Below are 18,161 nucleotides of genomic sequence, written 5' to 3' on the forward strand. Positions count from 1 at the left end.
GATGTGTGTACATGTTGCACTTGTATGTGTTTCCTTTGCTTGCATATGTGTTCCCTTGTCCCATTGAGTTCTACCTACAAAACCAAATGGTTAAGAATGACAAGGCAAAAAGAATATCAAAGTACATGAACATTATGAGCACAGAGTCCCTATTTCTGCCACTGTACCTACAGTATTTCCAACACCCACTTTGACAGAAGACGAATGCTGCTATTTATGAATTATAATGGGGAAAACTCTCTGCCTCATTTTCCATTAGAAAAGATAAATAGAAAACATGAATAGTTCCCTACTCTGCATGGAAATTATCCTCTCTTTACTTTGTATGAGGTGTGTGTGTGTGTGTGTGTGTGTGTGTGTGTGTGTGTGTGCGCGCGCGCGTGCACGCACGCCTATGTACACATGCTCATGCCTGTATGCATGCATATGTGCATATGTTTGCAAATGTGTGCAACATGTATGCAGAAACAAGTGAAAGCCAGAAGTCAGTGTTGTTTTTCTTCCTCAGTTTCTTCCTATGGTTTGTTTGTTTGTTTATTTGTTTGTTTGTTTGTTTGAGAGATGCACTTTCTCATTGAACCTAGAACTCACCTGCTTGGGTAGACTGGCTGATCTGAAAATCTCAGAGTCTCTCTTGAAACTCCAGTGCTGGGTTGTACTAGGCCCCACCATACTGGCTTTCTTATGTGGGTATTGGGGAACAAACTTGGATGCTCGTGAAATAAGCACTTTACTAGAGGAACAATCTCCTCAGTTTGTTTGTGTTAGTCTTGTGAATTTTTGAATTAATGTTTATGAAGAGCTTGTCAGTATTATACTACAGATTGGGAATCAGGAAGCAATACCTGGAGAGTAAGTAAACCTATCTGGGTTCACGAATGTCTTCTTGAACAATACTTGAAGACATTCCCTAACTTAAAATTCAACCTGTCAATAGCATTACTGGGCTTGGCTCTATAGTCTTTCTCTGTGGAAGCTTTGTCCTATCTTCTCGTACAGTAACTTTAAGGCAATGGTAGAGACTCCTCCAGCAAAAGTGAACTTCTTACCAGTTCTTATCTCTCTAGCTTCCTGTCATGTGTTTCAGTTGGCCGTCATATTCTGCCCTGAGTTCTGACACAAAGCCAATGGCTGCAGAACATCTGCCATTACCTCAATAGCTTTTCAAGTCCTGATTCAAGTTTATACACCTTACTTTAGCCAGCAATATTGTGCCACATTTTCATCTGGCTTTGTTTGTTTTCGTTCGTTTGTTTATTTAGCATATATTTATTCTTTTACCTTCCTTTAAATGACTAAGTAAAATGTTCTTATAAATGATAAAGGCCCACCTTTCATTTTTTATTCTTTGGATTACATATTCAATTCATTGAGGTGGTTGTTATGGATAATCTTTCTGTGTCTCACATTAATTTCTCGGCTATATTAGTGTGCTTTCCTTTGTGCATTTGCACATGATATCTTCTTTGTACCCAGTTTGTTTAGTTTCTCTTCTGCTAGTTGTGAACCTCAGCCATGCCTGTTTTCTCTAAGATGCTTATGTCTTATCCTTTCTGAACCATCTGATCTGATAGATGTTCATGAGTATCACATTGTCCTTGCAGTAGGAATGACCTTGCCATGCACGAACTAAATATTTGGCTATTTTTGATTCCTAATCATTTTACTTTTACTTCACCTCCTTCCTCTTGCTCATTTCACATATCTAAGTTCATCATGAGACCAAAAACTAAAGTCCTGTAGTCCTTTGCTGTCACATTATATGTATTCAGTTCCTGAGCAGTCATACTGTCCCTCTAGGCAGAACTGGCCTTATTCTTCTCATTACACTGTGTGTCTCCACTATGTTCATTATTTGAAGTCTTGTAAGCCATTATTTCACCAAATAAGAAGACGCTAACTCTTTTGACTATGGCGTCAGACTTTAAGACAGAGGGAGAATAGAATACTCCACAAGGAAGTATGATTCTATAGTTCTTATATTTTCATAGAACCCTTCTTCTCTGCTGAACTGTAGTATGAAAAGTTCATGGGCCTATGCATGCTATCAACATTTTTCCCCAAAATATTAATGCTACTCATGATATGAACTTATGAGCATGGGAGGAATACACTCACTTCCTGGCACCTATATTCCTGCTTCCAGTCACAATAATATCTGTGTCCTTGGTAATTCTCCACCAGAAACAGTGCCTTGACTTTAGTAATGTTGCCATAAAGCCCACTTGCAAAGGAAATTCTATCTTTAGGAAAAAAGAAGGAAGGAAATAAAAGCATATAAAGTATTTGAAGAATCAACTACATTTTTTGGCATCTCTTAGAATGGTTAGATGCCAAATATTCAAAAATCTGTGATGAAAACAGAAAGTTAACAATGGGCATACAGTCAAAGTTCCCTGAATAACAATTCTCTCATCCAAGTGTTAACCATGCCTGACCCTGCTTAGCTTCTAAGATCAGACAAGATCAGATTTGATGGTCAAGGTGGTATGGCCATAGACCTGAATAACAATTCTCTAGGTGGGAGAAAATCATCATCAAAGATGGGACTTTGTGATTACACTATCACTAGGACCCCATCGAGAGTCTTGATGATGGTGTAGACTGGGTTGGAATTATTTTATTTTATTGTTTTTTTTTTTGCTTCCTAAATAATATGTAATTTCTCCATGCCAAGAAATAAATTGAAAGGATTTAGAGGGATTTGCTTATCAGTGCAACGCCACGTAGCATTACATTCCTCCTGCTTTTGGGAGGATACATTGAAGTTTGGTTAATCTTCTGTGGCTCAATACTCCTCTTTCCTGTCAGGCTGTCTCAGACACCAGATAGATTAATCTTCTTTGTACCCACTCTTTTCTTCCCTCGCCTAGTCTCTTGATCTACCCTTCCATTTTGAACAGACAGAAGAGAAATCTTGAAAGTGGAGAGAAAACAAGACACAACACCAAGCCATGCTTTATACTGTCTCTGAAGTCCTTGATCATAACGCAGAGGACCCGATCTTCGGCACAATATAGAGTTCCACTTGGCTTGGCTTTTCTGCCATTAATTAAACCTGGAATCTGCAGAGGGATTTCTACAAAGGCTCATTTGTTAGCAGGAGTTATTATAAGTCATGTCATTCTTTATCCCAGTCTACTCTGCATTATACAAAAGAAGAAAATGGAAGGTAGGCAGATTTCTGAGGGAAGCAGAATTGTCTTGGATTCCTAGTCTCATGTTTTAAGTAACGAGGAATAAATATTTATTACAATAAATATTCTATATTAATTGATAGGTTCTAACAAGGCTCTCATAGGATTGTAAACCATCCGTAGTGTTTGTTTTTCCTTTCTCACATTCAACAGTTTGTAAACCCCATAAGGACAAAGATTGAGCCTGACAGATGCCAAGCACAGCATTTGATTGCCATATCATATCATGAGCAATTAATACATATTTGTGGTGGAAATGAATGATTAAGTAAGTAAATGCAAACATTAAAAAAATACCTATCCAGATCACATGTGTTTTGAACTGGGATTTTTGAGTGAGGTGTCTAGTTTAGGGTAAATGTAGTGCCTTTAAGCCAGGAATAGTCCCCTTAACGTTTTCCTATTGTACATGAATGTGAACCAAGATAGACATTCTAAACATGTCTTACTTGGCAATTAGTTACTGTTGGTGGGCAGACAGAAGAGAGGTAAGAAACGATGAGTTGAAACACCCCCCCCCAGAATGGCAGAGATTGAAAATTCACAATACTTTGCTGCCATTTGGGCACATAAAAAAGGAAGCAATGGTCACTGAAGATAGCCTTTTCACCACATTTTAATATTATCTCTTAGGCTCCTTCATTTTTGCTTACGTCATGCTCTACCTGGTATCTGAGTACAGCAAGCTCAAATTGTTTCTGCTTCACTTTGTCATACAATGTCAGCCTCCTCTATTGAGGATTACAGCCCAGAGCATGCTCAACCCGAATACACTGAGAGACTAGGTAGTTCATTCTTCTATCTTGTTGCCTTCTGACCTTGTTTCTTTATTGGGCTCGAATTCACAGAAATGATGGGGCTAGAAGAGAAGTAATAAAACTAACAATTCTTAACTTCCAAAGCTTCATGATTTTAAACATCTATGATTTAATGTAAAAAAAAAACATCCAGGGTTGTGTATGTTGATGTTGATCCAAAATAAGAGAAAAATGATGGCAAAAATTTAGTGAATAAATATGACTCTGAATTTATAAAGTATTTAAACTTTTAGAATCTCATTGCTGTCATAGGTTGGGCCTATAGTCACTAAGCTGTTGGTAACTGAAAAGTAACTCTGGCATTCATTATTTAAGTACAGAATGAATGTTTTTAAGACAGGTACATAGGCCTCTTCTGCTGCCAGCCACGAGGCACTTCAATCTCTAACTCTTACTCTCGGAATAGAAATATAAAGAGAAAAGGCTCAAGCCACAAGCATTTGAAAGGATTTCATTCTGTTTAGCATGGAGAGCTGTGAGATATATGGCTGTTTTCTGTGGGACTTTGGGATATTTATGGGCTTTTCTCTTTCCCCTTTTCACTGGAAGAATGGAGATCATCATTCATGAGTGTGTTATTTATAATTTCATAAAGCTGTCCTCTGGCAGGACTTATTTTATCCTGCACTTAATCTCGGTCAAATAATCAGACTTCCAAGGAGCTGGGAGGAGAAAAATAGCTGAGCCTTAAACAATTAGCCTAGTACAGGTCTAAGATAAAGGACTAAAGGTTAGAATTTGAAGTCGCAGAAGACAGTTGGGCAGTCAGAGAGAGGACATGGTGACAGTGCCATGGGTTGTCCTGATTATAGCATTAACGACTTCTCAGTGTAACAAATAAAGGATGACAGTGGACAATGGTGGAAATATGTCCCTATGCTAAGAAGGAGCAGGGCTTTGCAGAATAAATTATTAGGTAATTAAAGAAACAATAACTCACAGAAGGAAAATGAGAAGTCGGGTTTGTAGAACTGGGAGAATTCGAAGGTAAACACATCTATAAATTTACCTGGCCAGAGCTCTGAGCTTTGTTCAATCCCAATTTTATTCTAAGGTAACTTTAATGAGCACCAGTAGAAAAAATGTAAGTGCTGTAAAAGAAGTTCTACCAGGAAAGGCATAAAGAATGTACTTGGCATAGACATATTTTTTGAAAGTTATTATAATACATATCTTTAGTTTTATGAGACCTAGTACAGAAGTGAACAATTCTAGCATGTGGATTAAACATATGAAATATATTTTAAAAGAGTAATAGGAGTTATTATTTTTGATATAGAACATGGTTAAAATAGAAGGACTAAGGGATATTTTACTTCTCCAAAGTAAAGGATATAAGATGTTTAACATACACCAGCAGAGCTGTGGTTGTCGTTCTAGGGACCACGTTCAAAATTCATGTGTGTCAGCTTCCAAAGCACCCTGATGTGGTGCAGGGAGGGAGAGGAGAGGTTTCCGATGCGGCAGCATATTAAATCCCTGCTAGTTAGCTGAGGTTTCTGGGGTAAAAATTGTCATTCAAGTTGCTGTCATTTTGTCATTCTGCTTTTCTTTGCCTACTACCTACAGATATGCAAATAAATGGAGCTATTTCATACTTCTGACTATTAACAAATAATGTTTATTTATTTCCACCTGAAATGCCCTTTTCTTTCTCCAGCCTGTAATCCCCAGGTTGTACTGCTTCATTCCCATCTGTCCCTAAGTGCTTCTTTTCTACTCCCCTCCTGTCTAGGAGATGCACCCAGTCTCCTACGACTTGCTTCCTTGGTGACTCAGGTTAATGCTGGTCACAACATTCAGTTTTCCATGCTGAGCTTTCCCATTGATGTGACTGTCTTATCAGAGACTGACTTCTGAGAGCAGACCAGTTGCTTCCCATTCTCACTTAATCCTTCACCACTGTTAGGGTGCCTGATTCAAAGATGTGTGATAAACATCTAAGGTAACCAAAGAATGAACTCCTCATGAATGAATGCATGAGGGAAGATAGATTGATATAATCATGTACGATGCTTACAGAACTGGGAAGTCTACCACTATGAAAACTGTTTAAGTTGTGTGGTAATTAGCATGTTGTTTTTGTATCACAAACAATATTGGAATTTAATACATACATATAGGTTACAAACACATTATGCTTAGCCATTGGGAAGTAGTACGGTCCATGGTCTTTGAATTCACTGTTCTCCTGTTGCTGTGATAAAATACCATAGGCAAATCAACTTAAGGAGCAAAGTGTTATCCTTGGCTTACAGTTGCAGAGGACAGGAGTACATAAAGGCCAGTGAATCTTGGCATGATAGCAATAGTTGTCAACAAAGTCAGCTTCTCTTGTGGTCTCTTTTTCTGACTTGTAGATGCCCTTCTCTATTCTGCACTTCAATTTAGACCTCTCCCTCTCTATATTTGTGCCTTAATTTCTTCTTTATAGAGAGACAGTAATCCTACTCCACTTAGGTCTAACCTAATAACTTCATTAAAATTGGACTATTTCATTAGGGCCCAATATAAAATCCCGTCTTGAGTTATTGTGGATTATCACTAAACCTATGATATCAATTTTTGGTTCTTTGCTAGCCTTTTAAGGGCGAGCCATCTTTTCAGCCCTTAACCTATGGTATCTATAAGACAGGTTGAAGAAAGAGTGGTAATACATGAGGTAAATTGTCACTTGCTTTCTTAATAGCTGTGTGTCCCTCAGCAAGTCACCTAACCTCTCTGACTTCTAGTCTTTTTAAACACAACATCCCTGTCTCGATGGAAGGTTTGAGAAGTCCTATTTAATAAGAATCATATCTATCATAGCAATTGACTTATAATACTTGTTCAAAAGACAAAGAAGGCATTTCTTTAACACCCTTTCTTCTTGAACATGGATGCAGATTCAATAGGTTGGGAATAATAAAAGCAGCAACTTGGTTTATGTTATGAGATGAAGAAAAGAAATGAGTATTTATTAAAATTTTGCAATGTACTGGGTATTTCTATATATGACAAAAACGTGTTTGGGATTTAGTAGGTAAAATCATTTATTCCTTTATCATTCTTTCGCTATTATTTGCTGCACTTGGAATTTGTGTTATGAGTATGATTCTTTCTCACCTACTACGTGGTAGCAAGGCTCATTTTACTTAGAATGCCCATGGGTCTGTGTTCTTCCTCTGACAAATTCTAAAGCACTGGAAAGTTTCTGCAGGATTAAAAACTAAACGGATTTAAGTTGAACTAGTGTAGCGCTGAGAATTTGTTCTCTCCTCCACAAGAGTCTTACCCATGTCCAGGAGCTGTTGTGCTGTATCACTCTGCCAGTCCACATTACTAATTCAGCTAATTGCAGCAATTATGAGAAGGAATTGCCGCAAGCAAGAGAAGCCATTACGCTGTACTGAATGAATAGCATTCTGTGGTGTTCATTAATTATGCTGCCTATAGATTCACAGCCCCCCAACAGTGCGTATGAGACCATATGCCATATGTACCGAATCCCTCCGAAAGCACAGTGCCTGGAATACTGGCTGGGTCCTACCAATGCTCATTCTTTGCAATCCCTTTCCTTCTGATTCCAAGTCCAGAAATCAGAGTGGACAGCACAGTGTGATTTTTCTGAAGTGGAAGCTTGAGTCTCTGCAGCTAGCCTGATGGCTTCAGCTTTCCAGGAGATCCATACAGACAGTCTTGACCAGAGAAGAGAAGCATCAGTAATGATGGGAGGGGGGCGATCACGGAGAGTTAATGTATTTGTGTATCAGTGTCCTTATCATCCTCTGTTTTCTCTCTTCCCTCTGCCCCTCCCTGTTCTGTTAACATCAATAGCCAACATCAGATGACCTTGTTTCATCTGCTGAATGCTCAAGTGATGATGAAGACTTTGTCGAGTGTGAACCAAGTACAGGTAGGTCAGGTCAGTCTTGTTTTGCTTGCTTCTTTTTTGATTTGCAAAAACCCCAATACATACATATATATGTGATTATACATGTGCTTTATATATACTATAGTATGTTAATGTATGTGTATTTCCTATATCTATATATGTATTGGCATACATATATAAATATTAATTTAATCAACAAAAGCATCAAATCCCATGGAAAGACCAATTAAAGCTTAGGGGAATTTAAGTCTCTGATAGTTATAGAAAAAGTACACAAAATGCACCCCAACTTGAAACGGTAGGGTGCTCAGATTCTCTACTGGAATTACTGCTGCAAATGTTCTGTTGCCAGTGGCAACTCTGAGATTGACAGGGGCAAAGAGCAGGGAAAGCCTCCATTTAAATGAGAATTTTTGTTTGTAAGTCATAAACCTATCGTGGAGACAAAAAGATTGGTACTTATCACATGAGTCTCAAGACTTGTTCGGAGCAGAAATGGCATAAATAAGTAACCTAAATTATTTTCCATGGGATTTCAACGGCAGTTAACACGGCATTACAATTACACTAATTTTGTTCATTATATGTCTAGTGAACTTGTGAAGCAATATAGTATGAGGAATACAAAATTAGTAGCAAACCGTGCCATGTTAACTGCTGTGATGCTTCAAAATGTATCGACTGCTAAAGTTAGGCTGACTTTGGCACTGAAAATCACACTGTGCTCCCCATTTGGACCCAGATACATTTTGATATTTTCTGGTATTCCTTTATAGTGAAATATATATGATATAATGTTCATTAGGTAACTGCCATCCCCAGTCCTCTCCTTTCAACTTTCCCAAGTTGTCTGTTTTTAGATTTTACTCTAAGTTAAACATTTATATGTATATAATAGAGAACAGATATCATCGAATTTCTGTGTATGTTTTTAAAAAGTAAAAAAAAAACTCATCCTATTTCTACAAAGGCTGAAATAAATAGATAAAAGTTCCACTTGATACTTTGGATTACTTTATATATTTTTCAAACATTTTTTTAAAAAAGGCAAGCCATTGTGTTTTCTCTTTGTAATTGCAGAAAAAATTATGCTTCATGAAAAAAAAGTAGCAATTACTTAAAACTTCATCTTCTTACCCCAAAATGATTTAGAACAGTTCAAATTTTGGTAAATGCTGACTGCTTGGTTTCTTGCAAGTGGCTCTGGATTCAGGAAGTTCTGCGGGCTTCTGACATTAGTGTCTTGAAGATACATACCCATAATCTGACCTCACCACACCAGGAGGTGATTAGGAAGCATAGCTCTGTGGAAGGAAGGTTAATGTGACCTTGTTCATCAGATATCTTCAAGTGGTTTGGGAATATATTTGGGCACAAGTTTTTGTTTAAAAAGTGAGTGTGCTTATTTCATTTGATTATTATAGCTTTCCTGAATACTCAGGCATGACAGAATGAATCACTATGCTCTGTGCCAGTCCTTCCTAGTGTTCCTCCTAAGTGGTTGTCATGGCAGTAAGCCTTGCAACACAGAGTCTCCAATCTAATGCAAGTCCACAAATTTGTTTGACAGCACCTGTGTCCTTTTCCGGTGTGTCAGACACAACAAACTCAATATATGTATAGAATACATCCAACATCAGAGTTTTCTGATGACTAGTTTAAGATCCTTAGACTTTAATCAGGATCTATTGCTTCTCCTCACTCTAGTTTTCTCCATTTCTTAGTAATGATAACTGGAAGTAGAGCAATATTTATCACATTCTTCCATTATGACTCATTGAAAATAAAAGCATAACAGTTTTGACTTATTTTGTCATCTTTTTCCTACTTATGTCCTCTCAAAAATCATCCACATAGCTCTTTCCAGAAAATAAAGAACTGTTCACATCACAGAGCCCATGAGCCCCACAGATCCCAGACCGAGAGGAGTTACTGCCCTTTGATGTTGAATTTGAACAGTCCAACTTGAAAGGACCTAAACTAAGTTCATTTCCTTTTTGCTGATCACACATGTGTTACTTGACTCAAATCCAGAAGATAACATTCCAGCGACAACACTTTTGAATGGTATATGGAAGTGATTGTTATAAACAGTTTTTAAATTATGGTAATCATCACGAGAATGCAGCAAAGAACACATCAACAAAGTAACTGTAGAGTCCAGTCTCCTAAGAGCCAACATGAAGTGCTTAGTAAGACTATTATTGAATCCCTCTTCAAGCATAACTCCCCATGTTTGAAGAACAAACATTTCTTCTTTCTAATTTTATTTCCCACTTAAAGTACTGGTGTTTGTGGATGGGAGTACAGAGAAATATGTCAGAGGCATATTTTGTATAAAGTGAAAATGGGTGCTCCTATGAGCCGGTGGGAGAAGAGGGTCACTATGGAGATGTAATTGACACCATGGAGTTCCCAGATATCAAAACTCTTGTGAATCACCTAACAATGATCTCCATAGACTTCTCATTTTCTCAAAACACTGTGATTAAAGTCATAAAGGCTCCTAATTTCTAGGGCTGGATTTGAACTGCCAAGAGGAACTCAGCCCCTACCTGTCCAGCAGTTAGTAATGGTGATGTTCACGTCACGTCGCCTGCAAATCTGTGGAGGCACTGAGATGAAAGCTATGGGTTTAAACACGCGTCCACAGCTGCAGTTTCTAAACTTGTGTTCTTCTTCAGGCCTGGTGCTTGATAGAACTATATATACTACATTGGGGTAGAGAACCAGTGTGTGTTCTCTTATCCTTATTCACCCCTTGTCAGGGATATTTTGTCCTCTCTCCTTTATCACAGAGGATCCTATCTGTAACAATTATCCTCTGTTTCCTTTAGATCCATTTAAGATTCTCACATTTCATGCATTTGTGCAGTTTAATACATAATTCACCAACTAGATCTTGTATACCCATCAAGTTTTAAATAAAGTAGTTTTTCTAATTTAACAGGGATTGTTATGTTTCCAATTTGAAGTGACCTGTAAACAATTGTTTCCACAACCTGAGCCCACCCTGGCATTTGGCTGCTATAACGTGGTTTAGTTTAGTCATAAAGTGTTTAAAGGCCATTTAAATATTTTTGAAGTTTGATTGACAATAACCTAAAACTTGCAAGTTCAAAGCAAATGTACTTTTTAAAAGTAAATAAGTGAGTTCAAAATATCCTAATCACAAGAAAGGAAAATATAAAATTAAAATCTCATTCAAGTTTATTAAACATCACATTCAACATATTTAATAATCTCAAATTGAAACTGGAGAATGATTTTCTAGTTATAATTGTACCTCCTCCATACAGTTAAAAACAAACCATGTTGTTTATTTGTTTTTATTTCACAACTTTGAGAAAATAAACGTTAGCATAACAAAAATCTACATTTCAAAGGATTTATTTCTATGTCTCATGTCAGTCTTCTCCCCAAACCCGGACTTGAGAATTACGTCATTTTATGAGCCATGATATCTTCTAAACACTCACAGCTGAGTTTTTAAAAACTTGCACCATGTTAGAGTGATGTAAATTAAAAGTTCCACAAAACTTTTGAGTCACTGTTGTCTGTGTAAACGTGAGACTCAGGATTTTAACCTCTACATTGTAAATGCTGATGTATTGTTGGCAAAGGTCAGCATTTATTTAATATTTCTGACTTTTCTTTGCACACAAACTTTGTCTTTCAGAACTACAGTTATATTGAGGCAAAGCGCATAGGGTCTAAATCATCACTAGGAACTGGAAGTCTTTCGTAAGTTATGCAAGTCAAAAAGAGATGAAGGCCTTTAATAAATTCATAATTATAATTAAAATGTTGGCATGGATTCTGAAATTTAGAGAATTCATGAAATTGGCTTTCCATTTCTTGTCTCCCCCTCTTTACTTTTGTTATTCTTAATAAGAGACATGATATCAAATAAAGGTAATTGTGAGTTAGCTTTTTGCCATTATATAAAACCAACATGCTAGATTTTATATATCTATAAGATTACTACTCTAAAAGTATTGGTGACCAGGTTGATAGGCAGATGGAAAAGAAACAGAAACACTGCTGGCCCTAGAGACATGAGCACAGCATAACTCAACTACCATACTGATTCTTCAGCATCAAGTGACTTATTTTTTTCTGGTTGTCAATTAACTAGCTTTTTTCCCACTTTGGCTTTTGTTAAATGTGATCACCTCTCAGAATTCCACTGAGACAGGAAGTTGAAAGGAAACATCCACCCGTCAATCAGTCTGTCAGGAACTCCTTTCTAACACCAGTAGCCTACTGGAGTTATGCTTTCTGGTTAGAAACAGGGTCTTAATTGTATTCAGTTTGAGCCACCTCCATGGGATAATTATAATAAGGAAATCTGACACTGAGTTGTTCCAAGCTCTATAAACTGTTAGAGATTTTATTTGCTGGAACATAGTAAAAAATACAGCTGGAAGGTCAAGACCATAATTTTCTAAATGAAGTATGAAGAACAAAATAATCCAGACCCTACAGATGATAAAAGCGCAAATGTACTAGCCATTGAGCCTCAAGTATGTTAGCTATAATATTTTTGTTTATAAAAATATATTTATCATTAATTTATTCAAGTTTGAAATCTGAGTTCATACATTTATTTTTATTAAAGACGTGAATTTTTAATTATTTCTTAATTTAACTTTAGAAAGACCTTTATGAACAGAGACATGATTATTTAATGAAATCATAATTAAATGTCACTAATCTACTGACCATTTTCCAAGTACAATAGAAATTACCAAACTAAAATACCATGGCAATATTCGAAGGATAACTGTGTTATCCTCCAAAAAACATTGAGTAATAAGAAAATGGAAATTATTGGAGATAAATGTTATAGCTATAGAAAGAAGAATATAAATTGATATAAAACCTCTTAATTTAGTACTCAATTTGGCTAACAATATTAGCCATTTATGTATATTTGAGTTATAACAAAAGTACAATGTATGCAAAAGATATCATATATTTATGGCGAAGCTCAATCCTACTAAATTTTAAGTTGTCATCTATGACAATCTATAAATGAAGGTGTATTTTCAGAGGACAATGGTATTCCCTATTTAATGCCCTCTTTTGTCATATTCATTAGTTCACTAAGATATCAGTTTATGTAGCCCAAGATTTCTCTCTTTATAACTCAACTCTACTCCAACACAAGTTAGTTTTTAAGCCACTTTGAAACCTTTAACCTTAGTGGAATGCTTTGAGACTTGAAGACTGTAGTTTACATAATAAAGATATAGGAATCAATTAATGACTTTTAGGTAAGCAATAGCCCTTTGATAAAACATATTAAATATGTCATCTGTGAATTGACTGCTGTTATGGGTTCCATCATATAAGCACACTTAGTAACAAAAATTATAGAATAAACATATTTGTGTATTTAACTCCAATACTCAAGAATTTCGGGTATGTTGAAGAACTGAAGGGAAGCCTGAAATCACTGAGTATAAGTCCTTCTGTTTAAAAGTTGACAAACCACTTATTTTGTGAGCCTCTCTGTGTTGACACTAGAGTAGATACTAAAAAAATAAAGCCAACACCAGATACCACCCAGATCACAGTCTATTAGAAAAAGCAAGTATGGAAACAAGGAAACCAAGAGAAAACTAAGAATGAAAGCCAATAAACAGCCTTAGCAATGTGCGCAAAGGCTGGCGATATTGTCCGTATTTTTGTGAGAGTTTCTCTGACACTGTGAATTGTGTATCCCCTTCCAGCTCTGATTAAATTCACTCCAAGGAGCAGGCATGTGTACCTTAGCTTAGAGACACCGAGCTTATAATTAATTGTGACTGAAATAAAAAGGTACTCCTGCTTAAAGCTAAATTTTAGTTTCAAGTATATTTATGTAAGATTATCTAGAACCAGGGTATCTAAGGATCAAGGCATAAATGTCCATGTTAAAGAGAGACTTTCATGCCCAAATCGAGAACTTCCTGATTTCAAATGCCAAAGCAAGTATAGGCTAAGGAAAGAGCTTGCTGGAATCATTAAGCAAACCCTCTTTTGGATGTATAACTAATTAAAGAGGGGTTGGGTTTTAAAGGAAAAGTTTTGTGAGTTTCCTTTCATTCAGTTTTTGTCATGTATTATTTTCTTCTCATAAACTCTAAGTACATGCACTGTGTATGTGCATATATATATAAATGCAGTGTGTTTATACAAAAGTGCTTGTTACTCCATACATATGTAAACATAGTCTAAGTGATATTAGACTAATGTAAGTTAATATTGACAGCGCCTGCCATCAGTCATGTGGTTACACAGAAATTCACGCCATCACTCTAAGCAGCGTCAATCAACATAGACATGCATGATACTGTCTTAACTTGATAAACCAAGCATGATAATTTTTATTTAGCTTTTGTTTTCCTTCATCCTAATTATAATGATAACTCCATAATTCCATAATTCAGTTATCTTTGGGAAGGGTGGAAAGAAAATATTATACAGATATATCTATCCATATATGCACATACACGTGTATATATACGTAAATAGATATGTATCTTGTATATTTCCCAAACCATCTTCTGTCGTTTCACCTCATCTTGTGCCGCATGAATTTTTGGTGGTTCAATTTCTTTTGTTTTAATTCATATTTAGCATTTTGACCATTATGGCTATTTTTAACTCATTGCTATACTTTTATGAGTAACTATAATCATTGTTTTTAAACCTGAGAAATATTTAGATACAAAAAAATTAAAACGGCAACAAAATCTTTTCTTGCCATCCTTGGGTTGTATCTCCACCCCCTTCAGTACATCCCTTCAGTGTTTTTCTCAAACAAAGCAAATCTCAACAAGATCCAAGAAAGTTGTGTACCGAAGAATGAAATGTTAGGCTCCCTTCCCCCTTCTACTCACATTCCCCTTTTGATTTCATTCCTTTCCCCTGTTTTTAATTTCTCCCTATATCTGCACAGACCACTTGCCTTCCCTCTCCCCGTCAATGATACTGTAATTAATTAAAAAGATACACAAAGTACTCAGAGATGAAAAATAAAATGAAAGACATGAGAAATTATAAACAAAAACATACCCCTCCCTATGAATTTCCGATGGCATAAAAAGAATTTTATTGCAGATACAGGATATGTGTTTTATCTTTTATTTCTGGACAAGCCTAAGATCATTGTGTGGCATGCCAGTGACAGTTTTGTAGTAGTCAACTAACCATGGCTTCCATCACCAGCGCATGAGCTGCTATGACACCATCTTGTGTTTCATCCAAGTGTCATATCCCAGCTAACCCAGCAAGTTCCCTGTCTGAGTAGCGGGGATAACTTTCTTTTGCAGTTTTAATGTCATGGGTACTCACTTTTATGTTTATTTTTATTGGGCCCCTGCAGCCCTAAGAGCTGCACTGCCAGCATCTCTGTATGATTTTGTTCTGGTATCTTCTTTCCTTGGCATAGCAGTCAAGCATGTGTCTTTTGTCTGGCCATCTTGTCTACATGTCTACTGTCATGGTGTCGTTCTGTGATTCTGTTCTCTGTTTTGTAATATGTGATTCGATGTCTTGTCTTTACTTCTCAGTCTCCTGCTATCTCTACCGCTAACCTTACCCCTGTAGGGAACTTCACAAAGAAGCAAAACAAATTTCCATTTGAGTTCTATGGCTGGTAACAATGGTTTGCACCTGGAAGTCCTAAATCACACTTTTCTAGGACTTTCCAGGGGAAACTCACAGTGGGAAACAACTATAATTGTTCAAAAAAGAAAAAAAAAAAGAGAAACCCTTGTTGATTTCTTTGACATGATTACATTGGCTTACTGTTTAAGGAAGTGCTAATTTCCAAAGAGTCTTTTCATAGATCATCAGCTTTCTAGTTAGAACGTTTTCTTCAGAGACAGAGCAAGAGAATGAAGCGTCCTCATTTCTGCTGCACAGAGCAGAGCCTTCCCCCAACTTGCTGAGGCACTGGTGGAAATCCACATTTATCCTTAAGCAAGTTTGTGCTCACATGCTTTATCATAAATCATAAATATGTTCAGCAAGATGTCTACTGATGACGGAACCAAAGCCCCCTTGACTTACTGGTTCCGCCCATGTAAATTACAAGGTAAGATTATCTTTTAATCTTTCTAAATCAAGATACATATTTTTAATCTCATTTTATTTTTTTCAATTCATGGAAGCATTAAAGAGCCAATGGTTTTTTTTTTTTTTACTTGTACCTGGATCCTTTATTTTATTCTTTTAAAGAACATGGCGTGTGTAACAGTTCCATTTCTGAAGATAGTCTAAATTTCTCAAGTAGATGTAAAAGAAAGCACTCTGTTAAGCGTACATTGGGTGGGCTAGACTCTTGTTTTCCAGGAATCTTGATGCATTACTTAATGAAGATGTGGGCATTTGATGTGGACAGTATGAAAATGGCATTATGTGAACAACGAAATCTTTTCTCTTAAGGATCAAGTGAAAGAATGTGACATCAGTTCATGATGGGCAGTAGCTGTTGGGTTAGGAAAAACATTGTAATACAATGAAAGGCTGGTTTAGGTCTGAGGAAGGAAACATGAATGAAGCCATTGGTTTATCATGAGATTTTGCAGACAGGCTATGGAAAGTGATTACGTTTCTGAAGTTAAGATAAAAAAGAAAAGACAAGATAAATGGGCTCGGAGAAGCTAAAAAGAAACTGCAGATGAAAGACAAAAGGGAAGCAGAAGAGGAGGAAGATAAAGGGAGGGAAAGATAAAACTAGAGAGGAAGGAAACAAAAGATGGAGGGAGAGAGAGACAGAGAGAGGTGGAACAAGTATTGACTACAAGCCAAGTCTTAACAGTTGGGTGTAACTGTTTTAAAATTGGGGGCAGAGCAATGACTCAGTGGTTATAGGTTCTGCCATCAAGACTGACTACTTGAGTTCAATTCTAATCCTACATGGTAATGACATAACCAATTCCTCTGATACTGATACTCCATGGCATTTTCACAGCCACATACACACACACAGAATAATAAATAATAAGTTGTCAAGTCTAAGATTCTAACTCAAATCTGTTTGAAAATGGATAATAGTACAGGCAGCAATCAAATTAAAAATGATCGTATGATGTAAATTGTGTAGTTTACCATGTGTCCAGTCTCTCCATGGGCACAAGGGAGTCCTTACTTTATTAGTATACATACAAAAGAATGTTAAATACACTCGGATGCTAATAATGTCAAAAATAAAAGTGGTAAATCAAGGCTGTGCCTTGAAGCAAAATGCAAAAAAAAAAAGGTCATACCTTCACGAGGATGTCCAGTTTGAGTACTTTTGACTCTCAAAAGTAAGTTTCAAGGACTAGATCATAGCTTTGTCAATGATAATAATAATAATAATAATAATAATAATAATAATAATAATAACAACAATAATAATTATACTAGTCTTTTAAACACAAAGACATGAGTTTGATCCTAAGAAGTCATGCAACAGAAAGAAAGAAAGAAAGAAAGAAAGAAAGAAAGAAAGAAAGAAAGGAAGGAAGGAAGGAAGGAAGGAAGAAAGAAGGGAGGGAGGGAGGGAGGAAGAGCTGGCCAAAGTGGTCATGCTAGGGAGGTAGATGCAGACTGAATTACTGGCCAACCAGCCTAGTCTAGTCAGGAATCCCTGGACCTATCAAAGACCCTGCATCAGAAAACGAAATAAATATTAGATGCTTCCTACTCTAGGTGTAATGGCATCATAGTTTGTGCTCTAGTCTTTCTATATGCATAGATGAGCACATGCAGGTTAACCCTTGAGCGTGCACCCATACAGACATGGGTTGCCCAGTATTCCGCCTTGCATGATGCTGAAATAGACAGAATACTTCTTAGGCTTTCAGATTCTCTTTCATCTACTTAGGAAGTCTGTAGGAAATACTGTTCTTAGCACATCATCACAATCTACAACGTGATTTCATTACTAAGTTGTTAAGTTTTTGTAACTTTAAAAGTGTAATGAATTTCATTTAGTTACAGCCATCAGGGCGTGTTAATTATCCAGCTGAGCCATGAAGTATGTCAATGGCCTTTGCTTCCACATTTTCTCATAGAGTGAACTAGTACATTAACATTTAAAATAGTACGGGCATCATTGTATTGCAGGAGATGTCTGCAGCTTGTAGAAAGATCATTTTATGGTCAGATAGTTAGGCATTGCTTTGTAAAAGGTGTGAGAGATCTGAGAATTATAAGAGAAGGCATTGGGTCTTATCAGTGCTTTCCATTCGGCAAGCTAGGTTCTCTGGGTTTCCAAAAGTATAAAATATT

The 18,161-nt window shown here is 36.6% G+C and overlaps 1 protein-coding gene across 51 annotated transcripts in view; it reads left to right on the top strand.

Moving 5' to 3' along the window:
- Nrxn3 (neurexin 3) overlaps positions 1-18,161 on the top strand; it is a 1,631,407-nt gene that overhangs the window by 1,572,274 nt on the left and 40,972 nt on the right. For 27 of the 51 annotated variants that reach the window (XM_063261446.1, XM_063261425.1, XM_039111627.2 and 24 more), the window contains one exon: positions 7,832-7,919. In XM_063261446.1, coding sequence (XP_063117516.1) covers positions 7,832-7,919 — 88 coding nt within the window. The remainder of the gene's footprint in view (positions 1-7,831; positions 7,920-18,161) is intronic. The other 24 variants (XM_039111661.2, XM_063261447.1, XM_063261427.1 and 21 more) reach the window with 1 other exon arrangement.

Source organism: Rattus norvegicus, chromosome 6 (assembly GCF_036323735.1).
Source record: "Rattus norvegicus strain BN/NHsdMcwi chromosome 6, GRCr8, whole genome shotgun sequence".
NCBI lineage: Eukaryota > Metazoa > Chordata > Mammalia > Rodentia > Muridae > Rattus > Rattus norvegicus.